Consider the following 19,507-nt stretch of genomic DNA (forward strand, 5'->3'; position numbering starts at 1 on the left):
TAAATAAATAAATAAATAAATAAATAAATAAAAGCAGTGTCGGGCAAGTTTTCATAACTTTATTCATTATAAATAGTAAATATTTACTGCACTTTTTACATGAAAGACATTTTTACAACACATTGTTGTTGGTTGAGGCTGCAACACAAAGATAGATCTTCTCTTCATCCATCACCCACTAAGACCAATGTATGAACTAAACTCGGGACTATGTCTAGTCTCACTAACTCACTATGTCATAGTTCTTAACGCTAAAGGGAATGTATTTGTGCCTACCTCGTTCGTGATTCCAAGCATAGAAAGAAATAAATAACACTGCCTTCCCCCTGCCTGTTTGTTTTAACATCTCCAAAAACAAATTTATTGACATTCTACAATGTCACCACAATAACATATGTAAACCTCAGTTTCTAGAATCTTTTCATATTGGATATCATTGTATAATTTAAAAGTACAGGAGAGCCATGTGGACATATCTGCTCTTGCCCTGCCTTTCCTAGAAAAGAGACGAATGTAAACGTAGTCATTTTAAAAGCATTATTCTCCAATATGGTCTCTAGTCAAAAGGAGCGAGCCGGGTGTCGGTTGTCCAGCAAGTGGCGAATATCTCTGCATTTGACCACAGGGAATCACGGGCTGCGAAAATAAAGCACCTGCAAAAATATAGTTCTGATTCTGTATCTATGACCCCGGCATTGCCAAGGCGTCCGTGAGGTACACAGTATTGCACACTGATAAGCAGCTGTGGGAATGCACTCAATTCTCCGCCCCCTCCCCGCCCAGGTAGGCTTCCACGTGAAACTGAATTGCGAAAACCACACACACCTCTCCCACGCTGGGAAAGAAAACCGGCTTTTCCTCCCCTTATCCCAGGTCCTATTAGCAAGACGTGTCCTTCTGGGACATTTAGTAACAACTGAAGTACAAGTGAGGATAAGAGAACAAATAATTTATTTGGGAGGTCCTTTATAGCTAGTCTATCTTCCTAAAAACGGTGGCATTTATTTGTAAATCAATTTCCAGTGTGTAAAAGTCAAGGATTCCTCCATGCCTGCTTCATTAAGTGAGCAGCTTAAAAGTTGTAGAAGTGTCAGCATTGGATATCAAGGTTATACTTTAGAGAATTTTCTGACTATATTTTAGAACATTCTGCTTGCCTGAACCAATTCAGATAGATCTCTCTCTCTCACACACACACATACACACACACACACGTGCACACACACATACATACATGTGCACGCACACACAAATGGAATGTTTTAGCTCCTTGATGATCAGCACTAAATGTTGGGATATTTGATATGTAGCCATGTTAAATCATTGCCTTAAAATGTTGCATTTGTCTTTACTGATCTGCGTCTTCCTTTTCGCCACGGCTTTTGTCCAGCATGTTCAAAAGAATTTGAAACCGACTACTGGAGAAAGAAAATCAATCATTCTCCTCTGTCTCCTGTCAAGACTGCCCCCCGAGAGGGCGATTTTTTTTCTGAGATTCTTCATGTCTCGGCTGTGGAGACTGGAAACAGGGCCAGTTTTACTCCAAGTGGACAGTCCACTTATGCGATATCTGGCTTGAGATAATGAAAGGCACCTGTAAGGAAACACACACAGCTCTTTAGGTCACGCTGGGACAATTCACGGCAAGGGGCAAAATCAGCTACAGGCTGACAATGTCATATTTAATACCGTGGTATCAAAGGATGGAGACTAATATTTTTATTCCTGAGACAAGTTTGACACAACTCTGTGTCTTTGGGATTATACTCCACATGATCCTTGAACTGACCTCATTAAGAACATGTGTTTCTAATGCCAAGTGTTAGTTCATTTTGGCCAACCCTTGTGTTTTACCTAGTGGCAATCAGGTTTCACATCGCAGCAATTAATAACCGCAAGATGTTGTTGACATCTGTTAAGAAAATAATTATACAAGCGAGTCCTTGCTGGAACCTCAGCCGGCTTTGCCCCAGTTGATCCTGGGATGCAAGGCTGAGTCAGGCCGCCACGTCCCCTTCCTTAAGGAAGAGTTGGAATTTTGAACCCTTCCAGACGTAAATACCCCCTAGAAAGTCCAAGGCTTACTTTGTCCATACTGCCCATATTGGTAGCCTGTGACTGGGTCCATACTGTAGCCCGTGGTGCTGTAGGTGGGTGGACAATAGGACTGAGATGTTGGCAGACTGTCCAAGCTCTTCATATGGTCTAGTCTCTGACTGCAGCTGGCCGACACCGTGGTGGTAGGTTCCAGGCCCCCAGTGAGAGGAGAGAGAGCATAATCGGTCTGGGGCTGATGGGGTACCCCGCCGTGGTTGGTCAGGAGTCCCATTACCTAAAACAAACAGGTGGATTAGGAAGACGTGAGACTGAGAGAAGGACCCTAGCCTACAGCTGACAGAACAACTGGAAAAGTCCCATTGGGATTTCTTTGGAGATCTCCTGTTAAAGAGCTGTCCCGAAGATGGTGACCTGAATTCAAAGTAGCAGAGGTATTACATCATGCTCAAGGATAACATCTGACTGCCCTTTCCGAAAAAGGAAAGGGGAGGGCATAGGGGGAGGAAGGAAAAAGAAAAAGAAGAAAGGAGAAGAAGGGGGGAAAGAGAGAGAGATTACACCATGCCCCTAGTGATAAAACCGGACCTGGATTTCAAAGAAGGAGAAAGGAAGGAGGGACACAGGAACAGAGCCAGGGGGAGATTGCATCTGTTCACATAGAATAATGTCTAACCATATATTACATTTGTTTCACCTGTGATTTTAAATATAAGGCATTTGCTTATATTTTTTAAAAAAGTTAAATGAATTCAAATCAAATTCTTTTCCTGTGTTTCGAGATCTCTGTGGCTTTTTTCAAAGTGTTCGCTCCCAAGAAAGTTGCTCCCACTCTAGCTGGTTTGGATTGGCGGATAGAGCGTTGGCCTGTGGACTGAAGGGTCCCGGGTTCGATTCTAGTCAAGGGCATACGCCTGGGTTGCTGGCTCCATTCCCAGTGGGGCGTGTTTAGGAGGCAGCCAATCAATGATTCTCTCTCATCATTGACGTTTCTATCTCTCTTTCCCCTCTCCCTTTCCCTCTGAAATAAATAAAAAATATATCTTTTTTAAAAAAGAAAGTTGCTCCCTATCTTGGCATCCTTCAATAATTAGAAGTAATTGCTCCATCCCTGAGGCTTCCTTGTACTTTTCTCACCCCTCCCACCCTGTAATCCTCACTTCGCCTACATTGAACTGTGAGAGACTGGAGGGAAGTAGCCTCACTGAACAGAGTGCTTAGCATCTAGGAGGGAGGAAGTAAAGGAAGAGAAGGAGGAAGGAAGGGAGGGAGGGAGGGAGGGAGGGAGGGAGGGAGGGAGGGAGGGAGGGAGGGTAAATGATTCTCCAAGTCACTGCGTCCCTTGCTTAGTCTTCCACTCCTTCTCTAAACTAACGTTTCCCCATGAATAGTGTTACATGAAAAGCCTGAAATGCAAGCATGTTATAAAAAGTCCACCCGGTTTTGTAAATAACCCTAAAGAGCAAGAGGACTTTTAAAAAAACAAACTGTGATAACAGAACAACTTTCAGATTAGCACGGTGACAAGTTTCACAAACTCAAGCTCGCTGACCCTTACAACACCTTGTTTCAGAAGTAAGTGGATAATTAATGTTGCAGCTGGAAACCTGTCACACAAGAGAGGAAGTGATTTTTCTCAGGTTCATACAAGTCAATGACAGGGCTCAAAAAGCAATTGCAGAAAAAAATCAACTGCTGGGTGCAGAGCCTCGTGTGCTTACAAAGTATCACCTGCTTACATTGTATGTAAACGCAGGGGCCCACGATGATGGCCCGGTATTGCCGTAAGAGTTCTGGTGTGTTTTACGATGTTTGAAGGGCATGCAACTTAAAGTGCACCCAGAAGAGCAGGAGGAGGGGCAGTGATGAAACCCGATGCCGACTCCAGGCCTTGTGCAGGCCCCCAAGGAAATTCAGGTCCTAGGAGCTGGGATCTAAGGGTTCCAGCAAGGCAGGCGAGAGAGACTAGTCTTGCATCCCAGAAATTACATTCCAAAAAACGATGAGGCCACAATGCCCTTTGGGAAGGGCGTGCATAATCCTCACAGCTAAACAAAATCTTCCTGAAATAAAGCTTTAAAATGATCTGCCTTCCATTAGCCCAAGAGATGAGGGAGGGAGGGAGGAAGGGAGGGAGGGAGGGAGGGAGGGAGGGAGGGAGGGAGGGAGGGAGGGAGGGAGGGAGGGAGGGAGAGAAAGAGAGGGAGAGAAAGAGTGAGAGAGAAAAACCATCTTCTGTGGATTACCCTTCTCCACTTCTTTGTCATAATATCCAACTCTTTAAAGCCATTCCCAGATTTTCTTGAGCTACGTGGTGAAATATGTTTTTAACAAGCTCTAAAAATTATGTATATTCCAAAAAAACCATCATATGCAACAGAGCATAGTTTTGTTTTATTGGTGATTTTAGGGGAAATGAAAATCACAGAATAAAGTAAGAATCCATAGGATTCACAGCTCCAGGAGAATGGAAAGCCACTAGAACCTGGGCTCCCTTAGGGACCTACCCTAGAGTTTATAGTGAATTTACTTCATTTCTAAAAGTTGAACGTAACCTATAATGCACTGAAGCTATTTCTCAAGTGCTCTTCCAACTACATGGTATGGGGGTTTTTTTCCCCTTTTTTGCCTTTCTTTGAGCATATATTGACGATTTTACAGTGCATACTTGGAAAATTCATAGACTTTAATTGATAATACTAATTTATTTAATATTTTAGTTCAAGACAAAATTTATGTATGTCTATTACAATAAAAGAGCCTTTAAAATAGAGGTTGTTCGATGTCAAATGCATTCTTTTTAAATCAGAGGTACCTCTTTGTGTACTGACCTAATGGGCAAGAATGGATAGGAAGGATTAAAAATACACACAAAAAAATGTGATATATTTTTTTTTTCATGAAAGGGAGATAATGACACAGGGTACAAATATCTCACTGCAAATAAGCTGTGCTAAGTAAAAACAAAACAAAAAAAACTAGAAAAAAAACAAATTTTTAACTATCAATCCATAAAGAAAATTATCCAGTAGTACTAGATAAAAAGGGAGCATATTTTAAATTAATACATCCTTCATGAAGATATATACTTGAAACTCAGTTTATGGTATGTCACTTTAAGGAAGAAATGGAATACCCTACGTACAGTTATAGTTGGAGAGTAAGAGCAGACTTTTATTCAAAACATGCACACTCTCTCATGAGCTATATGTACATTTTTGTGATAAACTTTTTTTAATCCTCTGCTATACATTTCTTGTTTGCATAACTTTGAAAGCAGCAATAACTTTGACCACAGGGAGCAGGGAGGAGGGAGAGGGGACCATAAAGATTCTAAGAGAAGAAATGAGTCCTTCCTGTAAGCAAAAACCAGCTTATGATGTTCATGGAGCAACTTTTTGCAGCTGCTAAATTTAAAAAGAAAATGGTGTATAGGATTTACATCTAAGACCTTGAAACATACCTACTGAAGGAGGGAGGTATCTTTCAGGGTCATATTCTAGGTCAATAAAAAGATAGATCCGCCAAAACCGGTTTGGCTCAGTGGATAGAGCGTCGGCTTGCGGACTGAAGGGTCCCAGGTTCGATTCCGGTCAGGGGCATGTACCTGGGTTGCGGCGGGCACATCCCCAGTGGGGGATGTGCAGGAGGCAGCTGATCGATGTTTCTCTCTCATCGATGTTTCTGGCTCTCTATCTCTCTCCCTTCCTCTCGGTAAAATATCAATAAAATATATTTAAAAAAAAAAAAAAAAAGATAGATCCTCAAAGGTTCTAGGTCACGGTGTCTTTAAGACATCTGGGAGCATGACCCAATCAGAAAGGATGGCTGCCGGGTGAAGGAAAGAGAAGAGCAGCTTGTTGGCTCTTCCTATCAGTACTGCCACTTGTCACACTTGGGAAGCTAGTGACAGCCCTGCTTTAGCAATAGCTCTGAGCTCAGCAGCCCAATACTTGCAGTGGCTAATGTGCAGAAATTAAGGGGACCAGAGATCAACTGTCTTTGGTCCCTTTGACTTCCCTGAGAGAGCCCGAGAGATAGACATTCCCCCGCAAACTCTTATCTCACTGTAAATATCACATACTGTAATTGTGATTTGTTTCTCACAAACTGTATGAGGATGGGGAAAGATGCACTAATATTTTCCTACAATTGGTCTGAAATTAAAAGTAATAAATAATTATAACTAATGCAATTCACTTCAATACTTCACATTGATAAGACGAGAAATATACCTATTTTAAAAGATTTCAAAATTAAAAATGAAATCTCTGTTGGAAAAAAATAGTGAATACATAAACACAAAATATATTGCTTTCCCCTAACATAATTTAAAACCTCAAATCTCTGTGGAAGGGTCCCATTTCACTTTTATGTACGTTGCTTTAAAAGCTATTTTGTATTTCATGTGGTTCAAGGGAAGCTATGAAAATTTCTATTTGCTGCACAAAGAAGTTGGTAAATGAAATTCTTGGAATTCCCCCAATATGGTTTTGGAATGTCTTCCAGTCATACTTTTTTTTTCTCTTTTAGCATATTGTCAGGATTTCTTTTATATATCCTTTTCCTATAGCAATTGTAATTCAAAATCATAAAATAAAATCTCAATTTGTTGCAAAGTGTGTTCTTTTCCCCCATAAACCATCAGTAAGTTATTTCTACTATAGGGATGGCATTTTTGCCTGATTATTTTTTGGGGGGGGTGGGGGCGGGGGGTGCAGGGAACAAAATTGCCTTGTTTTTGCATACTATTTCAAAGGAAAAGAAATAAACTCAGGGCTACCCAATTCTGTCTACAGAACACTGACCACATTATTAAATGCCAGGTAAATCCAGGAAGCACAAGGACCAGGAAAAACATTGTCCTTTGATGAAAATCTTGGTTCTGTCCTTTGGGAAAGGAATGTGGAGAAAAGATTAGTTTTTCTTAGTCTTTATTTTTAAACATATTTTTATTGATTTCAGAGAGGAAGGGAGAGGGGGTGAGGGAAACAAACATCAATGATGAGAGAGGATGATTGATCGGCTGCCTCCTGCACACACACTACTGGAGATCCAGCCTGCAATCCAGGCATGTGCCCTGACTGGGACTTGAACTTTGACCTCCTGGTTCATAAGTGGACATTCAACCACTGAGCAACACCAGCCGCATGAGGAGAACTTAGTTTTTACTTTTAGTTGAGTACAACTCTTAGGGAAGGCACCTAAAAAGACAACTATTAAGGATATTTTTAAATTGTTACCTACAAAAACATTTCCTAGATACCGTGTCTAAATTGCTTTATGGATAACCTTTACAAACAAATCCAAAGCCTTGGAATCATAAGCTGATTCCTTCATCATTCACATTATTAGAGACAGTTTCTGAAGATCTCCTTAAACTCATTCTCAAATTTCAGAATTCCAAATAGGCTGTTTATATCTTGATTGGAAGATAGTACGGTTCAGGAAAAGCTAACTCTTTAGAATTGCTTCATGCCATATATCTCTTGAATGAATTTTCCTATTGTTAAGATTAAATATAAAAGATAAAAACTATGGGCCAAATTAAGATCTACATTTAAACAATGTGTCTGAAAAATATTTGTCTTGGCGTAAGCATTATGGTTTTACCTTCAGTTGAAAGTGCTCAGGGCTTATCAGAAATCTAAAATGCTTTAGCAAACTATGGTATACATCCAGACACTTCTATTTTTGTTAGTAAAAATCCTTATTCATGTCTTTATTTATTTTTGTTCTTTAGTCACCAGATGTTCTTCTGAGTTAATATTTAATAGCATACATTTGTGTTTTTGATGACCGTTGTGAATTACAGCTTTGTATGATAGAAAAGGGGATTTTTTAAACCTTCTACTCATCCCGCCAAATTTACTGACTATATACATTTTTAATTTGGATATGATTTATTTACAGAACCAAAAAAGATATACATATATTCAAATGTTAATCCAACTGATTTTTGCCGATATGGGTGCTACCGAAGTCAGCTAATGGTTAAATCTCAGCGACTGCATCTTCGAGGCTGAAAAGCTTACATTTGAACAGCAGAGTCTTTCCAGAAAATGTTGTCTTCGGATTCAAATGCCTTAGGAATTATCCTGCATTTGATTAGCATCTAAATAATTAGATTTTGGGTCCTGTCGGTTTGGAAGCTAGGAGAGGGAAGTTGCCTGAAGGCGGAAGTTTCTCTGAAGGTAGGTATGGTGACCTTCTCACCCAGACCAGAGTTAAGGGAAGGGCATGGCTGACCTTTACCTAACCAGAAGGAAAACCAGGGCCTGTCAAATGTCTGGCTAAATACACCCTTATTTTAAAATTTTAATCATTAGCTCACATTTTACAAGTAGCTATGTTTAATGCATGATGAAAAAGTGTGTGTACCAGACAAGTGTGGTTCAGATGTTGCATATATTTGCAAGTTTTATTTGTGAAGAGCTCAGTAAGTACTGTCTCAATTAAACTCTAAGTAGCACATATGCTTTAATCTCCAGTCCTGTGACCAATTAGTGAATCACTTCTACTTTATCAATTCTTTAGAATACCAATTTCTCACTAGAGCTAAGCTGTTAAATTGGTAGCAATATTCTTTAGGGACGATGTCTAAATTATAAATATAGGCAAAGAATTAGCATAGAAAAGATATGCAACATGTATGTATATATGAATACAGACATATATCCATATGTATAGTTTATCTCTAGCTGATAATGAACAATCATATTATGTCCATCTATTATCAATAAAATAAAGCTTATTTTAAAAAAAGCTTATTCTATCTAAATGAGAAAGTATGCCAGTTAATACATTTGGTATTTGACTATGTTAGACCCACCATGGGCCGTAATAAAATTCTCACATGTTTTAATTCATTTACGCATGCCTGCGTTTAATATGCTTTGTGACCATGTCTACAATTAATATGATTTATGAGAAAAGAACATGTGCAATATTAGGGGGTGGGGACAGCATACATATTTTTTTTCTTCTATGAGTGAAAAATATAACAAAACGGCTCAAGGAAAATTGTTGGCTGTTAGCATAGTGGAAGGGACTGACAGAGCCCTGAGTAAACTTGGGGGAGTTAATGATATCCTCTTATCTGACCCTGACACATTTGCAGCATGTAATTTACAGAAGCTCTGTCCAGGGAATCTTGACAAATGCTCCTAACGATGTCAGGGCAATGTTCCATTCTAATGTGAAACAGATGTGGGTCAGATACCCTCATTCATCACTTAGCACCGAGAGTCTCCAACTCTTTCTGGGAGGAATGACATTACCTGCTGTTAACTCTTCTCGGCTCAGGAAATGTCTCACAACCACAGTAGCGCCCTTTAAGGATAAGCACTAAAACCTTTCATCGTTTCAAAAACCTGTCTGAAAACATGACTGTGGAAAATCGAACATATATCTTGGTTTAATTTCATGACGACTTCAGGACACGTTTGCTAAATATTAATTGATCCTTTGGGACCTAAAATTACAAATTTAGAAAGGGAAAAGCTCTGGGCTTGGACATCCCACAATGCTTCAATGAGATGGTGTTTAAAACTTTATGTCTAATTGCCCATAAAGTAAACCTGCATTCAAGGAAATACAAGGCTTATTCCCGCCCCCTGACAACCATTTATAAATACAAACCTTGCTGACCTTTAACTGCCCAGCTGTCTGAGATTCACCAAAAACAAACAAACAAAACACCTTATAATGAATTAGAAATCCACATTGCCTTTTAGAAAGAAGAGACTCAACTCTGCCCCACAGCTTAGCTCTAGTGAGAAATTGGTATTCTAAAGAATTGAATATTAGGCTCCACTGTATTCCCTTACCACTAAAATTTCCCTTCCACCCCAAACCCTAACAACATGAAGGGCAAACATCCCAGCCTACTAAGAAGGAAAACAGTTGCTCAGCTCAACAAGGGTATTTTTTCTTTCTTCCAGACCATGTGGCAAGGAGGCAAATATGTCTGTGGCTGCCCAGAGTCAAAGTCATGATTCCACCTACTAAATTCCTGACGGTTATAGGAAAGAAGCATCCCTTTCCTTCTCTTCATGTGAAGGAAGACATGTCCTTAGGATAGAGAAATGAGCAACTGAACAGACCGAGTAATACTAATTGAATGAGTAGATGTCAAGAATGAACATATCCTGCCCTAACCGGTTTGGCTCAGTGGATAGAGCATCAGCCTGTGGACTCAAGGGTCCCAGGTTTGATTCCGGTCAAGGGCATGTACCTTGGTTGCGGGCACATCCCCAGTAGGGAGTGTGCAAGAGCCAGCTGATCGATGTTTCTCTCTCATTGATGTTTCTAACTCTCTATCCCTCTCCCTTCCGCTCTGTAAAAAATCAATAAAATATTTTTTTTTAAAAAAAGAAAAAGAATGAACATATCCTTTAGGGAATGTTTTCTGGTCGGTTTCACAGGCTTTGTGGTAAAGAAGAATAAGTATTCATTTCAGACCCATGGAAACGTGCAGCAACTTGACAGATTTGGGTCAACATCTGACCATACAGTCTTCCAAGAACGAGAAGCTACAACCCACTAATCTAAAATCCTATCTACCTTAATTCCCTCCCTTCCCAATTCCAGGGCCACGGGACCAATAAAGATGCTATGTTGCTTTTCCACTTGAAAATGTACTTTTGTTGCCCTGGCTGGTGTGGCTCAGTTGGTTGAGTGTCATCCCAAGCACTGAAAAGTCACGCCTCTATTCCCAGTCAGGGCACATACCCAGGTTCCAGGTTCAATCCCCAATCCAGATGCATGCAGAAGGCAACTGATCGATATTTCTCTCTCTCTCTCCCTCCCTCCCTCCCTCCCTCCTTTCCTCCCTCTCCCTTTCCTCTTCCTCTCCCTCTTCATCAGCCTTTCTTTTAAAAAAGAAAATGTACATGTGTCCTTCATCATAAATCAGGTGGTGGCTATGCCTCCTATTGCCCAAGCAACTCCCTGTAGGCTGGCAACAGACAGGAAAGCCACTTACAGAGGTCTCCAATCTGCCTGATGGCTCTTTTAACTTCGTCCCACAAATGCTCAATTGGATTGAGATCTGGTGATTGTGGGGGCCACCTAAGCAAGGTAAAGTCTCCCTCATGCTCTTGAAACCACTCCTGCACAATATGAGCACCATGGCATGGCGCATTGTCTTGTTGGAAGAAGCCATCTCCATTGGGATACGCCATCAACATGATAGGATGAACTTGATCAGTAACGATACTTAGGTATGTTGTGCTATTCAGACGTTTATAATGGTCTGGCCCTCTAGCAACTTCAGCGCAAAATTATAGCTAATTTGCCTACAAACGTCAGGTGGTCATAATAATCTGGCCACTCAGTGTACACAGGCAGTGGGGGAGAGGGGGAGGGCATATACTGGGGAGTGGGGGTGGCCAACGGGGGGGAAAGGAGACATAAGTAATACTATATGTAATACTTTAAGCCAGTGGTTCTCAATCTTGGCTGTACATTAGAATCACCTGGGAATCTTTTTAAAATCCTGATTTCTGGGCCTCATCCTCCGGAAATTCTGTTTCTTTGTTAGGGGTGGGGCCACAACATTAGTAACAAAGAAACAGAATTTCCGGAGGATGAGGCCCAGAAATCAGGATTTTAAAAAGATTCCCAGGTGATTCTAATGTGCAGCCAAGGTTGAGAACCATTGCTTTAAGCAACAAAGAATTATAAATAAATAAATAAATAAATAAATAAATAAATAAATAAATAAATAAATAAATAAATAAATTTTTTTTTTTTTAAAAAAAAGGAGTTTCCCAATCGATTAACTCAAAATTACTAAGATTGCCCTTTACTTTCTAAAACCTTTCTATTGTACCTGTTGTTTTAGCTACTTTTATCCTTTGCTGGTGAGAAAATCATCAGAATCGTATGCTTTTGAGGTAAGTATCATGCTTCCAATGTATCCTGTATCTAGTATCATAGAAGCTGGACTGTATGTGGGGGTTTTTTATATATATTTTTATTGATTTCAGAGAGGAAGGGAGAGGGAGAAGGAGAGAGAAGCATCAGTGATGAGAGAAAATCATTGATTGGCTGCCTCCTGCACACCCCACACTGGGGGTCAAGCCTGCAACCAGGGCAAGTACCCTGACTGGGAATCAAATTCTGACCTCCTGGTTCATAGGTCAACTCTCAACCACTGAGCCATGCCTGGACTGTATGTTTTTTTAAAATACATTCATGTGATATTATCTATATATTAGAGACCCGATACACGAAATACGTGCATGGGGGGGCGGGGGGGGAGGGTGGTATCCCTCAGCCCAGCCTGCAGCTTCTCACAATCCAGGACATCTCTCTTGCAATCAGGGACCCCTCACTCCTAACCACCCACCTGCTCACTCCTAACCACCTGCCTGCTAGCTCCTTACTGCCCGCCTGCTCACTCCTTAATGCTTGGCTTGCTGCTCCTTAGCACTACCATTGAGGCGAGAGAGGTACCCACCATCGCCACTCCTCACCAGCTGTGAGCCTGGCTTCTGGCTGAGGCTCCTACATTAAGCATCTCCCCCCTGGTGGTCAGTGCACATCATAGCGACTGGTCATTCTGGTTGTTCCGCCTTTATGGTAGCTGGGCTTTTATATATATAGATATAAAAAGCCAGCCACCAGAACACCAGAATGACCAGTCACTATGACGCCCACTGCAGCCAGCCAACTGGCCCGATTAGGGGCAGGGCCAGCCGGCCAACCTCCTGCGGCCCCTCCCTGCTGCCAGCCAGCTGATTGGTCCCCATCAGGGCAAGCCAGCTGGACCCCACCCATGCATGAATTCATGCACTGGGCCTCTAGTATTTCAATAAATCAAAACAAGAAAAAGAAAAAGGAAACAATAAATATGATCACCCTCTCTCCTCCCCATACTTAGCCCCATGGGATAAAGGATTGTTGGCTCCTGTTTTCATTACAGTGGATTCTCATGTTAATGGGATCTAAATTACTCAGACAAAACCAATTTTGTACATTGTATTTCTGGGGACTATCATATCCCAGGCATATTATAATCACTGCATTCTGAATGCATACAATTTGAGTCCGTAGTTCTTTTAAATGCCTAAGTGGAATAGTACCTGAAAATATTTCAGTCCACCAAGAAACTGCCTTTCTTTGATATTATTCAGTTTCCACATTTGCTCTTTATCAGGAACAAACAAAAATATATGTTTTTGTCTGAGGTTCACATGATATTTTTAAGTAGATAAAAATAAACAGTATTATTATTTGATCAAACAGCATTTAAACTTCCTGTGTTTCTCAACATAGCTCTATAGAACAATTCTTTTTAATATCTTCCAGGTTTCACAAGAAGATGAAACAGAAGCTGAGACAGTTTAAGCAAGTTGTCTGAAGACACACAGCTAGTGAGGGGCTGATAAGTATTGCAATTTAGTGCCTTTGACCTTGAAGCTCCTTGTTTAGATGGATGAGTTATACCCACATGGCAATCAATTAACTAAACAGGAATTTCCTTTCTTTCCTTTACTCCCTTATCTGTCTTATCTAAGTAAACATTATTAAGAAGTTTGTAGCATCTCCTTTAAAATTGCTCTTTCCTGCAAAGTTTCTATACAGAGAGATGATAATATGTTGAAGCAGTCAATAACATCAGATGTTTAATAGAAAGAAACATTCACTTGTGAAAAAAATCAAGGAAACCATTTTAGAAATGGGCAAATCATGAGTTGGGTCTCCACCTGTGTTTTCCCTCATTCAGCATTTCCTAGGAAGTGTTCCTCGAAACTTGGTAGTTTGATAACAAAAGGGCTCCATAGTTAAATTACAAAACACCAAGTTAGACTAACATGTTTCCATACTGCAAGTCTTGCCAGAGCCCTCAGTAGGCTAATGTACACTGAGACTCTGAAAGATAAAGGAATATAATTTGTAACATCTACCAAACTGTTGATTCAGAATCCTTTTTTCCCAAAACTACTATTCCCAGGAGCCCGCTTTGGGGAACAAGCCTTTATTATGAGACACATTTTGGTTTCTGGATGTTCAAAAATGATTATGACCTAGTACCATTCCTCTAGAACAGTGGTTCTCAACCTTCCTAATGCCACGACCCTTTAATACAGTTCCTCATGTTGTGGTGACCCCCAACCATAACATTATTTTCATTGCTACTTCATAACTGTAATTTTGCTACTGTTATGAATCGTAATGTAAATATCTGATACGCAGGAAGTATTTTCATTGTTACAAATTGAACATAATTAAAGCACAGTGATTAATCACAAAAACAATATGTACTTATATATCTGTTTCCCGATGGTCTTAGGCGACCCAAAGGGGTTGCGACCCACAGGTTGAGAACCGCTGCTCTAGAAGCTCAGAGTCAAAGGAGAAATGGATACTTTATAATAAAGTGTGGAATGTGTTTTAACAAGGAATAAGCACAGTAATGTGACATCAACAGACGCTAAAACAAGAAATTCTGCCTGGACGAGTTATTTAACTAGAAATTTTCTCATGAAATCATGTAAGTAGAGGATCAGGTCTATGAAGCGCTTTTAAATCTCAGAACAGATGCAATAATTTAATTCAATTTTCTAATGCAAGCTGCATAAAACTGAGAAAAAATGATAATGATTTATTTAAACAATGTTTGCCTCCCTCATTAATGCAGTGTTTAGGACTAGCTGCACCGTCCTCTCACAGTTAAGAAATATTCCCTGAAGGTAGAAAGGCTGCTCTGTGGTTCTACAAAGTGCACTGTCCCCAATTTTCCATCTTTGCCATTGATCAGTAGGGACAATAGGATCACTGATCTTCAAAATTCTAGTTTACTGAGCTCTAGTGAAATGTCAAGAGTAATTTTTAAATATTATACTGTACACTGAAAAATATACACCTCTGATGAAACCCAGACTGCTTTGCAGAAACAGATTCTTTAGAAAACAAACAAACAAAAAAATAGTACACAAGTAAGGACTGAATCCAGTCTTCTGGATCTGTGGTACAAAGCACACATTCATCCCCTAATGGAATAAATATGCAAGTATTCAGATTTCTGTAGATATTGCTATTTGCAAATGCAGTAATAAATTAAAAAGCTTTACATTGCCTTCCAACCCCGTAATAAAGGACTGATTCAGGCCACTGGCCTCACACTGGAATCCAGCACAGCTTTACTGTGTATTACTGAGGACAAAGAAAAACTTTTATTCTAGGAGCTTAGTTATAAACCCAGCAATCACACTTGATTTTTTTCTCCTCAGTGGCTAAAGGAATTCAGACAGACCTAAAAGTGATGGGGTTGTTGCATTTGATTTGCCCAGTGTACGGGAGAAAGTAGCTGATGGAGTTTCTATTTAAATCAATTCAGCAGACACCAAGGAATTTTCATTCAGCAAGAAAGGTTTTCTTGTGGCTCATTTCAGTGACATGATGTAAGATTCAATCACTGGCTGCCGCTCCCTCCTTTTCTCTAAAAAGGAGATTTTGGCCAAGTAGTTGTTTCGCTCACAATTCTCCAAATCTGTAACTAACTCAAGAGGCTGTGGCTAGAGCTGACATAAACCAGGGCTCTCCTCATATTCTTTAAGGGCAGCAACCACAGCCTTCGGGGAAAAACCAGTGGCACCAAGTCAATCACAGTCTGCATCGGTTCAACAAGTGGATTCGCAGCCCTGTTTTCACCACAGAGGGAACATCTCGAAACCTAATATGGCGAATGGAAACACGCAAGTGGCCCACGGTTATTCCGGTAAAGCTGAAATGGGCTCATTTATGGTCATAAACATCCTTGAGCCTTCATAAACATGGCAGGCCCCTGTGGCTCTGGCTTTGAGCTCATGAACTGCTTTAGAAATGAAACAGAAAGAGACTCAAGCTTTGGAGAGGCTGCCGCTGTTGCACGGAAATGTCTCTCTGGCCAAGCTTTGATGGACACCACACCAATCTCTTTAATCAAAACCCTTCCTTTCCCTTCCACAGATGACTTTCTGGAAAGTGTGAAGAGAAGGAAGTGGCTCTGTTGGGAAATGATGGGTGACAGGCCATCTGCTGGTCTGCTTCTGCATGATGATAAAAGTAGGCTGAGGGCCCAGCCAGTGTGGCTCAGTGGTTGAGCATCAACCTATGAACCAAGAGATCATGGTTTAATTCCCAGATAAGACACATGCCCAGGTTGTGGGCTTCATCCCCAGTAGGGGCATGCAGGAGGCAGCAGATCAATGATTTTCTCTCATCATTGAGTTTCTACCTCTCTTTCCCTCTTCCTGCCTCTCTGAAATCAATAAAAATAAATAAATAAATGAATGAATGAATGAATGAATGAATGTGTGAGTGAATGTAGGCTAGGGCAGGATCTGCAAGCTGTATGTGAAATGGTCAAAACAACTGGCCTGGCATCAGGTAGCATCTAGATGCATGCTCAAAAAATGTCCAGAAGCTGGTCCTGCCACAAGGGAAATTCTTACTGCTTTGAGATGTTTCAACCCTATAAGATAAGGTCAAGGAATGACTATGCCACAGTGAAAATGATTGTCTCCTGACATGAAACTGGAAAGTACCCATCACAACCATTCTTAATGACTATGCCCCATCCACACAGCAAGCTAATTCATAGTAAGCCCCTACCCCTTCCATGGACAAAGAACCACCATCTTGCCTGGCAGCTAAGGAATTTGAGATCCTTGTGAACACTGTGGTCCAATAAATGACAAGCACAGTCAAAAAGGAGTCTTGCGTTTTGTGTACACATATTCACACTTAAAGGCTTCTCCCTAATAAGCTTCAGGATGAACAAATGTTTGTCCAAAGAAACTGTGCTGAGCAATTGAAATCTAATTTGAAATGGAACCACAACAGTCTAATACATATATGCATGAAATGGAGAAACCGCCTAATAAGCGTAGCTGACACCAAATATGCAATTTACATACATTACACACTAATAATCTTGGTTTTAATACTATTCTTTAAAAGCAACTGGAGGGGTGGCTGAGTTAAAGGTTTTCTTGTGTGAAATGTGAATAAGAACAAAAGATGATCCCGGCATCTTCTACCATTAACCACGATCTCGTTACATAAAGATCTCCGCTCTTTCTTGAGTTCATTTCGGAGACCGTGTCTCATCCCACAGAGCTGTGATGATTCAACCAGACTTAGCAGATGAATGGTTGGTAAACTTGATGAGATCTGCAGACCTCCTCTTTGTTCTTGAGTTGCTGAGTGGTGAGCAAACATTCGGGCATTTTCAAGCCTGGCCCACAAATCTTTATGAGATTGTTTTTTCTTTCCTCAGTAGATTACCCATGAAATAGGACAGGTGTACTGGTTATTCAATTACATCTTACCCAAGACCTGGACTAACTTTAAAATGAGGCTTCTGAGCATAGCTCTTACCAGGGGGATTTATTAATAACAGTTAAACATTCCCCAAAACAAAACCCTTTTTTTGTAATTTAAGCCTATTTTCTTATTTTGTCATTTGTTTCACCCATAAACCAGAAACAAAAATCTGCCCATCTGCTCTAAACATAAAATGTGTTCATAATAATCCAGATTTATACCAAATGTATTCTTAAATATGGCTGAATTGAGAGAGTACTCGAAATTTATGGCCTCTGAGGCTGCAAAGAGGACTTCCTCTTTTTAAGAAGGGAAATGCTTAAAATGAACATAAGAACGGCTCAGAAAGCTTCTTGGATATCAAATGGCTCCATAAGGGGGAAAAAAAAGTCAATGATATGAGTAAATGAATCAAAACCATATGGGTCAAATTTTCCCTAAAATACGCAGTTTGAAAAATTAAGGAGGAAAAGTACTTGGCAAAATGTGTTTTAGGTTTTACCAAACCCAAAACATTTGAAGAATCATTTGCAATGGTTGGTGAACCCTAAATGCAGCCTACTGGCCCATTTTTGTATGCTACATAACAATTTTTAAAAAGCTTCCCTGTAACCCACTGATATTGTATGTCACTCAAGAAATCATTAGAAGCTGTCACCAAACACTGTGGAGTTTGTAGAAGTGGGGTAGGGGTCGAGCGTGAAACTATAAGAGGTTGTTAATGTAATAGGTTTTGTTTCTCGGGTTTGGCTGTGTGTGTTTTGGAGGTGGGGGAGCGGGGAGGGTAGTGTTTCTCACAAAGGAAGTTAATTAGAAGAGCATGTTAATTAGTCTCCTGTCTTGAGCATGTGGTAGTATTTCCTTGGCCCTCTCTATTCCAAGTCAACATTCCTTTTTCTCTCCTGCACGTGCAGGAAGGTGCTGGTAACATTCATCTGGGTGTAGAGGGGAATGCTTTGTCCCTGTTTCCCTGTGTTCTTTCTCTATTGTCTCAAGCCAAGAGAACACAACCTTTCAAAAGAATGCAGATACCCGCGGGGAAATTCCTCTCTAGAGTGAGTTGAATGGTTTTCTTCTCAGAAGGTGTTTGGTCCTTTGTTATATAAGCCCCCATCTCCTAAAAGGGTTATGTAGTTCAAACAAAATACAATTCAGAGACAGAAGAACGTGTTGAGGTCATTAGCCTCTCCTCTCCCTCACCCATCACTGAGAACCTCGCCTCAAGTTACCGGACAGATCCAGTCTTTGAGGCAATGGGAGGCCAAACACTCCCATTCATACCCTTTCAGCCATGCCTACGGGAACATCGGGAACATCGGGGTGAGCATCAGTGCCAGGGCGGGCCTGTGGAAAACTTTCTGGGATGTTGTGCTTCCTCAGCAAGTGAAGTGCGCAGTTTCCGTTTATAGAAGAATTAGTAACACGGGGAAGAGAGATGGGTTTGGCTCTTAACTCTGGTGATAACTCCCCTGTCATTTCTGTGATTGTGTACACTGGCCTCAGTTTTTCCATAAGATAAGTGGGACTGTTCCCAGATATAGTTACTGATTCCCTCAGAACAAGATAAACTTGCCAGCAATTCAGTGATGAACAGACCCTTTCAGAACTTGAAGAAATTTATGAACAAAGTTTCTAAGAATTTTGGTCAATATTCTGAGGTTTATAATGTCATAAGTGCATGTAAGTCCATTGCTGCTACAACATCAGCATCTGGGCAGGTGTGGCCTTCTGAGTCCCTACTTCACAAACCCACCCTTCTCGAAGCTGAGACCTTCCCTGAGCGAAGGACTGAGGGCATCCAACAAACACATGGATAATGACTTTGATTCCAAGCTTTAGAAGAATCTTTGTTTGAGGGGGCAGATAGATTAGAAACAGCCCCTCCTATGCAAAAAGCAACTACAGTCAACACATACAGAGAAACAAGGTATCTATTAATCCCTTGACAAGAAACAAAAAAGCCCATCAAACAAGTTTCACACCTTCTAACTCAAGATTTTCAAGTTTGAATGGCAAATGACCCATCAGTTTCAATGACACTAGGAAAAAAGTCAAATAAAGGACACATGTATTTTAACAGATCAAATATCCTACAATGAATTGATCATAATGACTCAAATAACTTTAGCTCCAA

The 19,507-nt window shown here is 40.5% G+C and overlaps 1 protein-coding gene across 4 annotated transcripts in view; it reads right to left on the bottom strand.

Moving 5' to 3' along the window:
• Nucleotides 1-672: 672 nt before the first annotated feature.
• PAX3 (paired box 3) overlaps nt 673-19,507 on the bottom strand; it is a 94,112-nt gene continuing 75,277 nt past the window's right edge. For 3 of the 4 annotated variants that reach the window (XM_059703310.1, XM_059703311.1, XM_059703309.1), the window contains 2 exons: nt 2,086-2,332; nt 673-1,594 (listed from right to left, as the gene is read on the bottom strand). In XM_059703310.1, coding sequence (XP_059559293.1) covers nt 1,560-1,594; nt 2,086-2,332 — 282 coding nt within the window. In that variant the 3' untranslated portion in view covers nt 673-1,559. The remainder of the gene's footprint in view (nt 1,595-2,085; nt 2,333-19,507) is intronic. The other variant, XM_059703312.1, reaches the window with a different exon arrangement.

The sequence above is a fragment of the Myotis daubentonii genome, chromosome 7 (genome assembly GCF_963259705.1).
Source record: "Myotis daubentonii chromosome 7, mMyoDau2.1, whole genome shotgun sequence".
NCBI lineage: Eukaryota > Metazoa > Chordata > Mammalia > Chiroptera > Vespertilionidae > Myotis > Myotis daubentonii.